Below are 14,195 nucleotides of genomic sequence, written 5' to 3' on the forward strand. Positions count from 1 at the left end.
TTTTCTTGAAATTTATGTAAAGTATGATACTTTGATGGGGTTATAAGTTTGTATTTGACTATATTATATAATCTCCTGCTCATGAAATGTACAAAATTGAAGTGTTATGGGTAGTTTTATTTTTTGTCGAGTCTTAGACTTTAGTCGAAAAAGCGGGACTAAGCGATCCTACATTTCATCGTCGGCTTAGGCGGCGTCCACAAATATTCACTTTGTGGTTAAAGTTTTTGAAATTTTAATAACTTTCTTAAACTACACTGGATTTCTACCAAACTTAGACAGAAGCTTGTTTATGATTATAAGATGGTATCCAGTAGTAAATTTTGTAAAAATAAAATTCCATTTTTTTCGTATTTTACTTAAGGTCAAGGAACAGTAAATGGGCTATGTCGCAGATATTGCTAAAAAATTGCATACAACCTTGGCTCGTTGAACTACAACTGAAAGTCGAAAAAATTATACATTTATCTCTTTTATTTTCTGAAAAATTGCAGATTGATTTCTCTTAATATGGGTGAACATTTGTATAGGAAGCACATAAAATCGACGAAAAACCTTCTAAAATTTGTCTTTAAATCGCCAAATCTATAATTCTACTCCATAGATTTTTCTTAAAAAACTATATATTGTTGACACATAAATTTCTGTTTTAATGATATAAAATAATCATAGGGTCACCGACTTCGTTTTTTGTCTAATAATCATTTTGCTACCTTATTGGTAGTGAAAAACGTCAAAAATCAACGTTTTACGGCCTGCAACGCGATAACGTTACGATTATTTCGACGTTTTGTTGGATTTTTTCACAAAGAACGCATCTTTGAATGATGTATACCGTAAAAACGAAGTCGGTGACCCTATCTTTATTTTGCATCATTATAACGGAAATTTATGTATCAACAACATATAGTTTTTTAAGAAAAATCTATGGAGTAGAATTAGAGATTTGGCGATTTTAAGACAAATTTTAGAAGAGTTTTCGCCGATTTTATGTGCTTTCTATACAAATGTTCACCCATTTTGTAAGAATTCAATCAGTAATATTTCAAATGATAATTGAGATAAATGCATTTTTATTTCGATTTTCAGTTGAAGTTCATCGAGCCAGAGCTGTATGCCAAATTTTACTGAAATCTATGACATAGCCCATTTACTGTAACTTGACCTTAAATGGACTTAGTTTTTTCTGCGGGGAAACATAACATCCACTCTGTGGTTAAAGTTTTTAGAATTTTAATAACTTTTTTAAACTATTCTGGGTTTGTACCAAACTTGGACAGAAGCTTGTTTATGATCATAAGATAGTATCGAGAAGTAAATTTTGTAAAAATGAAATTCCATTTTTTCCATATTTTACTTATAAATGGACTTAGTTTTTTCTTCGGGGAAACATAACATTCACTCTGTGGTTAAAGTTTTTAGAATTTTAACAACTTTTTTAAACTATCCTGGGTTTGTACCAAACTTGGACAGAAGCTTTTTTATGATCATAAGATAGTATTCAGAAGTAAATTTTGTTTAAAAAAAAAAAAAAAAATCTCGTATTTTACCTTTAAATGGACTTAGTTTTTTCTGCGGGGAAACATAACATTCACTCTGTGGTTAAAGTTTTTAGAATTTTAATAACTTTTTTAAACTATTCTGGGTTTGTACCAAACTTGGATAGAAGCTTATTTTTGAGCATGAGGTAGTATCTAGTAAATTTTGTAAAAAGATAACTCCATTTTTTCTGTTTGTTAATTTTTAAATGGACTTAGATTTTCTTCCAGTGAACATTACATACAGTCCGCAGTTGAATTTTCGAAACATTTATTAGATTCATTAACTATCCTAGATTTTTACCAAACTTGGACAGAAGCTTCTTACAATCATCAGATAGTATCAAGAGGAATATTTTTATTGATTTTTTTCCTCAGTTTTGTTGAGCCTGTGATTTACAGTAAAAGTAGGCGAGACACTGGTTCCGCGGAACCCTTACAAATTTTTTTCATGCATTTTTCATTAAAGAAATTTCAAATTTAAAGCTTTGTCAGCATTTTGAAAAAATAATGTGAAAATTTGGTATTGTTTATATCTGTATATGATATTTTTTTAACAACATAATTATCTAAAGAAAGTTTAAACCACAAAAAGAGGAATACATGCTCAATTTTTTTTTAATTAAATTTGAGATTCTTAACCTTGACATGTTGAAAAATTCAATAAATGGTCAACTAATGAATTACGAAATCTAGATTATAGCTTGATAAATTATATGAAAACACCTTTAGAGTTGTTTGTTATACTCTAAAGACTGCTAAAAAATCTAGAATCAATACATTCTGATGAATAGAAGCGGTAAAGTTATAATTTTGTATCAATTTTTATTGACATTTCTGCCTTTTTTGCAAGTTATCTCCCTTTTCAATGCAAATTTCCATAGGAAAATTTAAATGGTGATTTTTTTAGTCTTCCTCAAGTTAGATTTTATGGGACTTTTTTCTGTGTATATTTGGGGTTTTAATGCTTAAGATTAAAACTTAAAAATCTTCTGTTGCAATTACTTTCAGGTTAGGGTCAAATTTATACTAGATTGATTGCTAATGACATTGAAGTTAACAACTATAGCCTATAGGTCACTGTTAAGGTTTTCTTGAATGAGCAAAACCCATACTGTATAGTCAAGGCCTTGAAATTACCATTGTAAAGCAATTGTAACAAGAAACCTATGGCCTGATTTATGTACAAAACAATGCACAAAAAACTGATATGCAGCAGTAAACAACAACCACTGATTACTTGGGACCAGCACTTACAGAATGTGGTGGGGTTAAACTATAGTTTGCTGGTGTCAATACAAATTTATATAATCATTAGAAGTTACAACCTATGCTTAAACTTAATTGATTTAGCATGTCAATTACCCCTGCTACTATGAGCCTGAATATTGAGAACCAGACTAAATATTTTCTGCAATTGGGTGAATTTATTGCTTAGTTTGCCTATTCTTAAAAGCAAATTTAAGTGAGGTAAAAAATGTTTTTCAGATGGTAGAAATTTATGGTATGGACAGTCGTCCCTTGTCACCATCAACTGTAGAGTTAATTGAACATATTTGGAAAGAGGCTACAGGTGAAATAGAACAGGTGATAAGTGTACCATTACAGAGCATCAAGTTAGAACAGGTATGCACACTTTTTTTTTATTAAAAAAATATAATTAGAATACAAACTGGAATAATTTACATAACTTTTACCTTTGAAAACCAATTATATACAATGTTATACAATAAGTATTTGTCACCAACGATCTTTACAATCTTTACTAAATATTTCTAACAATAACAAACAGTATTTTGAACAACACAGCTATTTTATATTTTATAATTATATTTGTTTATATCTATTTATGAATTGTTATCAGTTGTCTTTGTTTTTTTCCTGAAGTGAACATTTAGTTTGGTTGAAATTAATGGCAACGTTCCAGACAAAAATGAAATGAGAAAGCATCATAATAAAATTATAACCAAAGTTGTTAGTTCAAACCCTGCTTGTCAATACTGTAAATTCAGAAATTATTGTGTGCATTTATTATTGCAATTTGGTCACTTTAGACTTCCATGCGATTTTAATCTTTATGATTTTGGGAAAAAATCCTGTTTAATTCATATAAAATATTTTTAAAATGTGAGTTTAAATTATTGCGGTTACAACAATTAAATAAGCATTTTTCTCAACATTAAAAACCTCGAAATAGTTTCTGAATGTACTGTAGTTAAGGGTCTTTAAGTGGCATTTATCACAAGCATACCAGAAAATGAGTTGTACAGTATTTGAATGTAATGCAAATGTTGATCTGATAAAAATATGTAATACAATATTTTCTTTTGACATATATTATAGATAGAGAAAGCAGAAGCTATTCTGTTGATGATAAAGGATTGTAAGGATGACTCAAGAGTAGTAAAATTGTTTGAAGAATTTTATGAAGCATTACCACACAAAAACAAAAATCAACCTGTCAGTTCACAGAGGAGATCATGGCTATCAAAGAAACAAGATATATGTCAGGTAATATGCTTGATCCATTTCAATTACCAGAAATACTCTTTTAACTGACTTCTGACTTCTGACTTCTGATGCAACTTTTAATGGGTAAAGTGCATCCCTGAATATTTGAACAGATGAAGTAATTGTGATTGCTTGACATTTTTTCAAACACCGGTCTTTATTTTCATGAACATAATCAAAACCTGCCTATAGAAATATATTAAATTTTATCATTTAAAAACAGTTATCAAAGCAGTCACATATAATTTATCACCATTAGAATATTCATCCCTTAGCTCAACGCACTGACATAAACTTTATGTCAAGCAAACCTATTATTGACTTCAAATTATGTCACATAAAACCAAACACTTCCACAGAAAAGAGTCTTGTAAGTTAATATTCATACCAAAAATCTTTCTTCACTCATTTTCCATTACAATTAGTGACCTTCATTATACCCCACACAACGGGTTGCGGAGGATATAATGTTTTTGACCCGTCCATCCTGAAGTCCGTCTGTCAGTCCGTCAGTCAGTCCTGTTTCTTGTCATCGCAATTCCTCTCAAACCACACAACAGAATTTCACGAAACCTTTTCAGATCATAAGGACATACTATGTAGTTGTGCATATCAACCGAAAATTGCGATTCAATTTTTTTTCTAGGAGTTACACTCTTTTGAACTTATTTACTTTAATGTACTGCTGCAACAGTTTGTCATCGCAACTCCTCTCAAACCACACAACAGAATTTCACGAAACCTTTTCAGATCATAAGGACATACTATGTAGTTGTGCATATGGACGGGAAATTGCGATTTAATTTTTTCTAGGAGTTATGCCCCTTTGAACTTATTTACTTTAATGTACTACTGCAACAGTTTGTCATCACAACTCCTCTCAAACCACACAACAGAATTTCACGAAACCTTTTCAGATAATAAGGACATACTATGCAGTTGTGCATATCAACGGGAAATTGCGATTCAATTTTTAGCTCACTTGGCCCTTCGTTCGGGCCAAGTGAGCTTTTCCCATCACTTTGCGTCTGGCGTCCGTCGTCGTCCGTCGTCTGTCGTCCGTCGTCTGTCGTCCGTCGTCGTTGTTAACTTTTACAAAAATCTTCTACTCTGAAACTACTGGGCCAAATCAAACCAAACTTGGCCACAATCATCATTGGGGTATCTAGTTTAAAAAATGTGTGGCGTGACCCGGTCAACCAACCAAGATGGCCGCCACGGCTAAAAATAGAACATAGGGGTAAAATGCAGTTTTTGGCTTATAACTCAAAAACCAAAGCATTTAGAGCAAATCTGACATGGGGTAAAAATGTTTATCAGGTCAAGATCTATCTGCCCTGGAATTTTCAGATCAATCGGCCAATCGGTTGTTGGGTTGCTGCCCCTGAATTGGTAATTTTGAAGAAATTTTGCTGTTTTTGGTTATTATCTTGAATATGATTATAGTTAGAGATAAACTGTAAACAGCAATAATGTTCAGCAAAGTAAGATCTACAAATAAGTCAACATGGCCAAAATGGTCAGTTGACCCGTTTAGGAGTTATTGCCCTTTATAGTCAATTTTTAACCATTTTTAGTTAATTAAAGTAATCTTTTACAAAAATCTTCTCCTCTGAAACTGCTTGGCCAAATTAATCCAAACTTGGCCACAATCATCTTTGGGGTATCTAGTTTAAAAATGTGTGGCGTGACCTGGTCAACCAACCAAGATGGCCGCCACGGCTAAAAATAGAACAAAGGGGTAAAATGCAGTTTTTGGCTTATAACTCAAAAACCAAAGCATTTTGAGGAAATCTGACATGAGATAAAAATGTTTATCAGGTCAAGATCTATCTGCCTGAAAATTTTCAGATGAATCGGTCAATCGGTTGTTGGGTTGCTGCCCCTGAATTGGTAATTTTGAGGAAATTTTGCTGTTTTTGGTTATTATCTTGAATATTATTATAGATAGAGATAAACTGTAAACAGCAATAATGTTCAGCAAAGTAAGATCTACAAATAAGTCAACATGACCAAAATGGTCAGTTGACCCGTTTAGGAGTTATTGCCCTTTATAGTCAATTTTTAACCATTTTTCGTAAATTAAAGTAATCTTTTACAAAAATCTTCTCCTCTGAAACTACTTGGCCAAATTAATCCAAACTTGGCCACAATCATCTTTGGGGTATCTAGTTTAAAAAATGTGTGGCGTGACCTGGTCAACCAACCAAGATGGCCGCCACCGCTAAAAATAGAACATAGGGGTAAAATGCAGTTTTTGGCTTATAACTCAAAAACCAAAGCATTTTGAGGAAATCTGACATGGGATAAAAATGTTTATCAGGTCAAGAACTATCTGCCCTGAAATTTTCAGATGAATCGGTCAATCGGTCAATCGGTTGTTGCCCCTGAATTGGTAATTTTGAGGAAATTTTGCTGTTTTTGGTTATTATCTTGAATATTATTATAGATAGAGATAAATTGTAAACAGCAATAATGTTCAGCAAAGTAAGATCTACAAATAAGTCAACATGATCAAAATGGTCAGTTGACCCCTTTAGGAGTTATTGCCCTTTATAGTCAATCTTTAACCATTTTTCATAAATCTAAGTAATCTTTTACAAAATCTCCACTGAAACTACTAGGCCACAATCATCTTTGGGGTATCTAGTTTGAAAAATGTGTCCGATGACCTGGCCATTCAACCAAGATGGCCGCCACGGCTAAAAATAGAACATAGGGGTAAAATGCAGTTTTTTGCTTATAACTATGAAACCAAAGCATCTAGAGCAAATCTGACAAGAAGTTAAATTGTTAATCAAGTCAATATCTATCTGCCCTGAATTTTTCAGATGAATTGGACAACTGGTTGTTGGGTTGCTGCCCTCCAATTGATAATTTTTAAAGAAATTTTGCCGTTTTTGGTTATCTTGAATACTATTATAGATAGCGATAAACTGTAAACAGCAATAATGTTCAGCAAAGTAAGATCTACAAATAAGTCAACATGACCTAAATGGTCAATTGACCCCTTAAGGAGTTATTGCCCTTTATAGTCAATTTTTAACAATTTTCATTAATTTGGTAAATTTATGTAAATTTTTACCAAATATAGTTCTCTGTTACTAATGGGCAAAGTTCATGATAGATATAATTGTAAGAAGCAAAATCGTTCAGTAAAGTAAGAACTTCAAACACATCACCATCACCAAAATACAATTTTTTCATGAATCCATTTGTGTCCTTTGTTTAATATGCACATAGACCAAGGTGAGCGACACAGGCTCTTTAGAGCCTCTAGTTTTTCTAGGAGTTACGCCCCTTTGAACTTATTTACTTTAATGTACTACTGCAACATTTTGTCATCTTAACTCCTCTCAAACCACACAACAGAATTTCACGAATCCTTTTCAGATAATAAGGACATACTATGCAGATGTGCATATTGACAGGAAATTATGATGCAATTTTTTTTTCTTACACATATTTTATTTCTCCAATGACAATGTGGGGACGTGGTGTATGTGAGTGTGCTCACTAAGGTTCTATAACTGTTCATGTATATAGTGATGACAGGACAAAATTAGATCGTAACACATTTTTAAGTCTAAAAGTAAGGAAGTGCTCTATTTCAAAATTAGAGTGTTTCTTTCTTATCATTTCCCTGACTTAAAATATTTGTGTATGTTTTTGACATGATGTATGTATTTTAATATTATGTATTTCAGATGATTAAAGATATGGTGGCTGTGAGTGAGTCTACAAACTGGTCGACTAGAAGTAGTACAGAGGCCAAGTATAAAGCATTACGATGTAGACTGGATGGTTTAGAGATTACAGATACAGAATATAAACAGATCAAGGAGCACATTATACAGTCTCTAAAACAGTTTGTATTTTCAATACAATACATATACATTATTTTGTTGTTGTTGATGATTCATTAACATTTAATGTATTTGTATATATCAATGGTAAACCATGAAATTTGGGTGCAACAAATACTTAGTTTTGACATTGTCATATTTATAATTAAGAACATATCTAGAATCAAGAATCTTATTAATTAGGTCTTACTGAAATCATCATGATTGGGTCAAAACAATTCAATTTTTCCAAGGTTGTTTATAATTTTAGATAACAGCTGATTACAGGAGATTAATAGGTAATAACAGATAAGATAAATGTTTATACCAATGTCTGGATTGTCACACTGAAAAGGATTCAATGTCACCTATAGATTCTTGGGTTATTGTGTTTTTGGATGCTGATATTTAATCCAAATCTTAAAAAGATAACATATTGAAATCATTGGATTTAATACTTGTAGTATAAACAAATTTTCTGCTTCCAGTAAATTCTCAATGGATTGTTTTTTGTTTTCTTATTTTTTAGGCGGTAGTATATAGCTATTAAGTTTATTGCTGGTGAATTCAGGATTTACAACCGTAAGTAAAATATGATGAAGATTTTGATTTCCTTCCCCTTTTTTATTTCAGAGGAAGCCCTGAGATCAACATTAGTAATGTTTTCTGTGTTCATCGACAAGTAGAAGAAGACAATTTTAGGAAAGACTTGAGACCTCAGAAATTGTTGTTTCATGCATCAAAAGTACAGAACTTTGTAGGAATATTATCAAGGTAAAAAGTTTTAATTTAATTAGAAATGGCCAAACAAATAGGACCATAGTAGAATCTGAATGTATTGTTGAAGAGTTCGTGTCTTTCATTATCTGAATATTATAATTCATTAGTTTCTAGGTGATTTTTATGAACCATATCACCAAATCTTTGGAAAACTTTTACACAATATGATGGATGACTAAATATAAACCAGGTTCATTTGCAGATTTATCCATTCAAGGGTTATACTTTGTTTCCTATGAATCTTTACAACTTCAGTTGTAGACATCCTGTTTCAGGGCCAAAATTCTTTAGAAAATATAACAGAGAATTGAAAGGCAATGTTTTAAAGATCAACCACACAGAATATTTTGGGAGAAAAAAATGCAACTGTATAACTATTGTGAAAACTGATTTGAACCCCATCTCTGTGTTATTATATGCAGTGCCTTTCAACAACCAATCTTTTTTTTCGGATATAGCCAATCCTCTTTTTTTTTTTAATGGATAAATAAAATTAAATCAGAAATAATATTTGTAGATTATACATATATGAAAAAAAAACCATGATATGACAAAATGGACGTAAGTGCTTACCACAATTGGACGTTTCAGAATCTAAAGCATCATGGGTAATTTCATTGTGCGTACCCCAAAAGGAAAATAAGTTCATTTCATTGGTTGAATTTCCATTGTTTATGACATTTTCAACCAATCAGAACGTTTTGGTGTACACTTTTGAAAATATTACCCAGGATGCATTAGATTCTGAAACAGCAAATATCTTTCAATAAGTATAAATCTTTCTTTTTAGGGGTTTACTTTTGCCTAAAATAATTGTTGATGATTTTGGCGGAACAAGAACAGATGCAGGAATGCTGGGAAATGGTGTCTACTTTGCCAGCTCTGCGAGGTATGTAGAGGTCGCAAGAACTCAAATAAAATTCTGCAAAACAGAATGGACTTTCTTTACAAGAATTTGATCTTTGTCATATAGTGTTGACTTCAGTGGTCAAGTTTTTTTTTAATGTAAGATATTTGCATGACAATGTGATTTTATTTTAATTTCAATTATTTAAATGAGTATAACGTGTAACTGAAAAATTTTCATTTATCTTGGGATAAGATTCAAGGTTATATGAAGTGCCATACCTGTCAACCTCTGAAAATGAAAAGTCAGGTCATGACCTGCATTGAGAAAAAAAATCTCAGGTCATAACGCGTACGACATTTTGCGGGCTCAATTGAAGAACAAAAATATGTTTACATATAATTTATATAGTCAATATGTATATAAAACAGTTAGAACATGTATACAAGTTTATTTCAGACTATTGTTATATTCCATAGTAGCAGACTTGGCATTCTTTAAAAGAACTGCACTTGGTTTCAGTTCATAGCAATGCAAATGTGTATTCATTTTACAAGAAAGAAGAGCACACAGTGTATCCTTATTAAGATCAGCCCTAAACTCTGTAGCTATTTTCTTTACTAAAGAAAATGCCCTCTCACTGTCTGCATTGCTGTTTGGCAAAACCAGTAATGTTTTAGCAAGTTTTGACAAAACAAAAAATCTTGGCTTGTTAAGAAAAATGTCATGCAACTTGGACATTTCTCCCCAAAATGTACCAATGTCAGTTTCAGGGGAAGTGCAAAGTGGAAGTTCATCTAATGGGGTCAACTGATAGTCACTGAACTCATCTTGTAGCTTGTTGAAAATATCGTTACGTAGCTCAGGTAAACAAGTCCTACATTTTGACTTTTGATTACATTGAAAAAGACCGATAAAACCGAAGGTCGTATTACTTCTAAATACCGGAAACAATTCCGGTCAGAAATCCGGGTGAAACGGGTAATGTTAGAAATTCCCGGGACCCGCCGGGTTAAGAAAAACTCCCGGGTGAGAGGTGAAAATAACGGGTGTCACCCGCAAAAAACGGGTGATTTGACAGGTATGAAGTGCTGGTAATTCAAATTTGCATAATTCCGGACATTTTAGTACGTCAGCTCTTTATATTTTGTGTACTAAAATGTTAACAAGATATACAATTGAAAAAAGTACTAAAACAATGTAAGATTCAAAACATAATATGATTTATTTTTATCTGACAGTACTAGTATACAATACTCAGACCAAAGTAAATGTAAGGGAACCAGAATGATGCTAGTCAGTAATGTTGCCCTTGGCAACTGTAAAGATTTCACTGAATACCACAAAGATCTACAGGGGCCTCCAGAGGGGTATGAAAGCTGTCATGGTGTAGCGTCATCAGAAGATCAACCTTCAGAATTCAAGGTACACAGATAAATAATAGAGGCCTCCAAATGGTTTTAATATAACCAGTACATTCTTTTTTTCACTAAGAAATAAAATAATGCAGAATATTCTTGATATATGGGGTCCACCTTGTAATACTTTTACCAGATAAGCAAGTTATCAATATGTATTAGTTTTTTATGTATTTTGAATGGTATAACAGAATAATTAGGGGTAATACTTGTGACATGAGCTCACTGTGGTAGGTCAGAGTACACAGTTATTTAGTTGTGCATTTCTTTTAGACAATAAATGGAAATAAAAAAATCCCACCTGCGCTTTCTCAATAAAATTTTACAGTGTGTTGTACTACTTTTAAGACAAATTCTATCAAAATTATAGAAACTTCATCAGCTCTAACTCAAACTATGGACAATTTCATGTATAGGGGGTCTTGAAATCTTTTGACTGCTTCGGAAATGCTAAATTTTGACCTTTTTCAACTGGAGCAAATCACTACTTTACATTATAATTCATGAATCAAATTTTTTTACAGTGTAATTCTGTCCCCGTTCTTGCTACTTGAGGCATAAAACATAAAGAAATAAATTGGAAAGGGGGATAAAAAAAATTGACAAGTAACACACTGTCCACACTAAGGACTATATTTGTGGACAACGAAAATCAAGGGAGGATAACTGTGTACTCGGACCAGTACATAGATTGACAATTCTTAATAGACAAAACAAAGGATATGGGGTATCCATCCATGACACAAAATCAGTAAATGCACAGCAAAAAATAAAAAGGCAAACAGTCCATTTATTGTTGTTTTTTCTTCTCAAATTCACAGTTAGGCCTTCAACATGGAGCAAAGAAACTCCCTTCCTAATGCAAGTCCAAGACAACCCCCAGCACTGGTCATAGTTAAGTATTGTTTACATACCACAATATAATGTACGATTTAATGATATTTTACGTTTTTTATTTTAATTTCTACAGGATGATGAATATGTAATTTACAATACAAACCAGCAAATCGTAGAGTACTTAGTGGAGTTTTCTATGGAAGGGGATATCAAACAATCGTTTAACATAGAATCAATGTCCACCATGGAAGAAGATGTAGATTTAGATGTTAACCAGCAAAGTAAAATTATTATTTAATATCCCTTTTGCAGTAAGCACTAAACATCTTAAAGGAAAAGGAAAATATTTAATTAGTGTGAATTTCATAATTAAGTGCTTATATACCTCTAAATTTAAATATAATATTTAAAAAAAAAAAATTGACAGAATAAAATATTCACTGAATAGACTAAAACTGATGGCCGTATTAATTATAGTCATTTCCATCCCATTACTTACTTACTCTTATGGCAATTGTGACTTTAAAATTTTTTCTAAAGATTAAACATAATTGATTTACTTTAGAAAATCATTTCAGCCTCAAGTAGAAAATATCAGAAAGATTTTAACTTAACTGTTGACAAAATAATTTTGCAACTGGACATGTAGCAAACAACAATCAAACTAATTTAGGAAAGTTTTAAACTTAATTGTATATTTCTTTAGTGCAGATTGCAATAACTGTTTTAAATATCCTTTTATATTTCAGTTGACTTAAAAGATGTTTCTGGAATAAAGAATCCGATGGACAAAGTAGAACCAGGATTGGTATCTACCTCAGGAGAATCATGTGTTTTGAAATCAGTCCATATCAGAGCTCAGCTAATGGACTTGGCCTCAAAGGTATGATTAACATGTAAATAAGCTTAAGTCCATATCAGAGCTCAGCTTATGGAATTGGCCTCAAAGGTATTAATTATACCATAAGCACCTTACTTAGAAAAATATTTGAAATCTATTCACATTGCTGGACATAATAAACTACAGTATGCTGTTTGACAATTTTCTTGAAGGAATGACCTTTATTCTGGCTTCAAAAGTTTATAAGAGTTGGACCCCTTTAATAATGTATTCTGATTGTTCTCTTCCCTGTGAATGCCTATTTCCTTATTTTACTGTGACATATCAATAACTGTTTCAATTTTAAGAGTCCAGTAGACAAAATCAATAATTTGTAGTAAAATCTGAATAAGTTTAACTTTTATGAAATGGACAGGACTTTAGTAGCAGAAATTTTATTTCAATTTATCAAACAAAATACAAATGGAATGATATCACAGAAGGGTATTTGTATAATGGTAAATAAAAAAAAATAAAATAAGTAGATATAGGGAGATGTGGTATGAGTTCCAATAAGTCAACTCTCCATCCAAGTCACAATTTACAAAAACAAACCATTATAGGTCAAGGTACGGTCTTCAACATGGAGCCTTGAACAATGAGTCCACTGAAAACAGCAAGCTATAAAGGGCCAAAACAATTACTTTATCACACAATCAACCATTAATTTTCCAAATTTCAATGCTTGCAAAAACTGATTGAAGGAAACTTATGCCATTGTGAAATAAAGAAAAGACAGGTTAAGAAATTGAATTGGAACAATGTTGTTGGGTTTTTTTGTAGTTTAGAAAATTTTCAAGAACAGTTTGGTTTTACACAGTCATCCTCCCAACACAAGGTTCTGTTCAGACCAGTTTTGTTGTAATTATACTTTGAAAGCCAATTATGTCTTGGAAAGATCTTTCTCTAATGGTACTTTATATTTTAGGTTGTAGTGCTACAAGAGTACCACAACACTAGTACCTCTACTCTCGAAGCTAAGTATGTGTTCCCATTAGATGATATGGCTGCTGTTTGTGGATTTGAAGCTTTTATTAACGGTAAACATATCGTGGGAGAAGTAAAGGAGAAGGAGACCGCTCACAAGGAATACAAGAAGGCAATAAGTGAAGGACATGGAGCCTATCTCATGGATCAGGATGAAGAAACTCCGGTACATTTTATAATCGGCTGTTTCAGAATCTAAAGGACTATGGGTAACTCAATTGTTTGTACCCAAAATCGAAAATAACACCATGTCATTGGTCTAATTCCTATTGTTTCGAACAGTTTATAACAATCATGACACTTTGGTGTACACTTATGAAAATATTACCCAGAATGCATTAGATTCTTAAACAGCCAATTATATACTTGATGTTTTAGTTTTATTCTACTCATTATTTTGTTGTTGTCTTGTTTCTATTTTCCCACATCTCCTGTTAGTAATACTTCAGGAATAATGTTTTAACAGTATATATTTGTACCTTTTTAATGTGTATGGTTAAATTAATGAGTCAACTGTGAGTTAAATTATTATATAAAACATTCGGTGTCATC

At 32.0% G+C, this 14,195-nt stretch overlaps 1 protein-coding gene across 3 annotated transcripts in view; it reads left to right on the forward strand.

The window, feature by feature from the left end:
* Positions 1-14,195, forward strand: part of LOC134687563 (uncharacterized) — a 79,400-nt gene that overhangs the window by 11,428 nt on the left and 53,777 nt on the right. For all 3 annotated transcript variants that reach the window (XR_010101777.1, XM_063547957.1, XM_063547958.1), the window contains exons 7-15: positions 3,027-3,164; positions 3,882-4,049; positions 7,757-7,917; positions 8,528-8,668; positions 9,465-9,563; positions 10,763-10,946; positions 11,910-12,057; positions 12,526-12,659; positions 13,585-13,809. Coding sequence is in view for 2 of the 3 variants with exons in the window: in XM_063547957.1 (XP_063404027.1) it covers positions 3,027-3,164; positions 3,882-4,049; positions 7,757-7,917; positions 8,528-8,668; positions 9,465-9,563; positions 10,763-10,946; positions 11,910-12,057; positions 12,526-12,659; positions 13,585-13,809 (1,398 nt within the window). In the remaining variant the exon portion in view is untranslated. The remainder of the gene's footprint in view (positions 1-3,026; positions 3,165-3,881; positions 4,050-7,756; positions 7,918-8,527; positions 8,669-9,464; positions 9,564-10,762; positions 10,947-11,909; positions 12,058-12,525; positions 12,660-13,584; positions 13,810-14,195) is intronic.

This window comes from Mytilus trossulus, chromosome 10, assembly GCF_036588685.1.
Source record: "Mytilus trossulus isolate FHL-02 chromosome 10, PNRI_Mtr1.1.1.hap1, whole genome shotgun sequence".
Lineage (NCBI taxonomy): Eukaryota > Metazoa > Mollusca > Bivalvia > Mytilida > Mytilidae > Mytilus > Mytilus trossulus.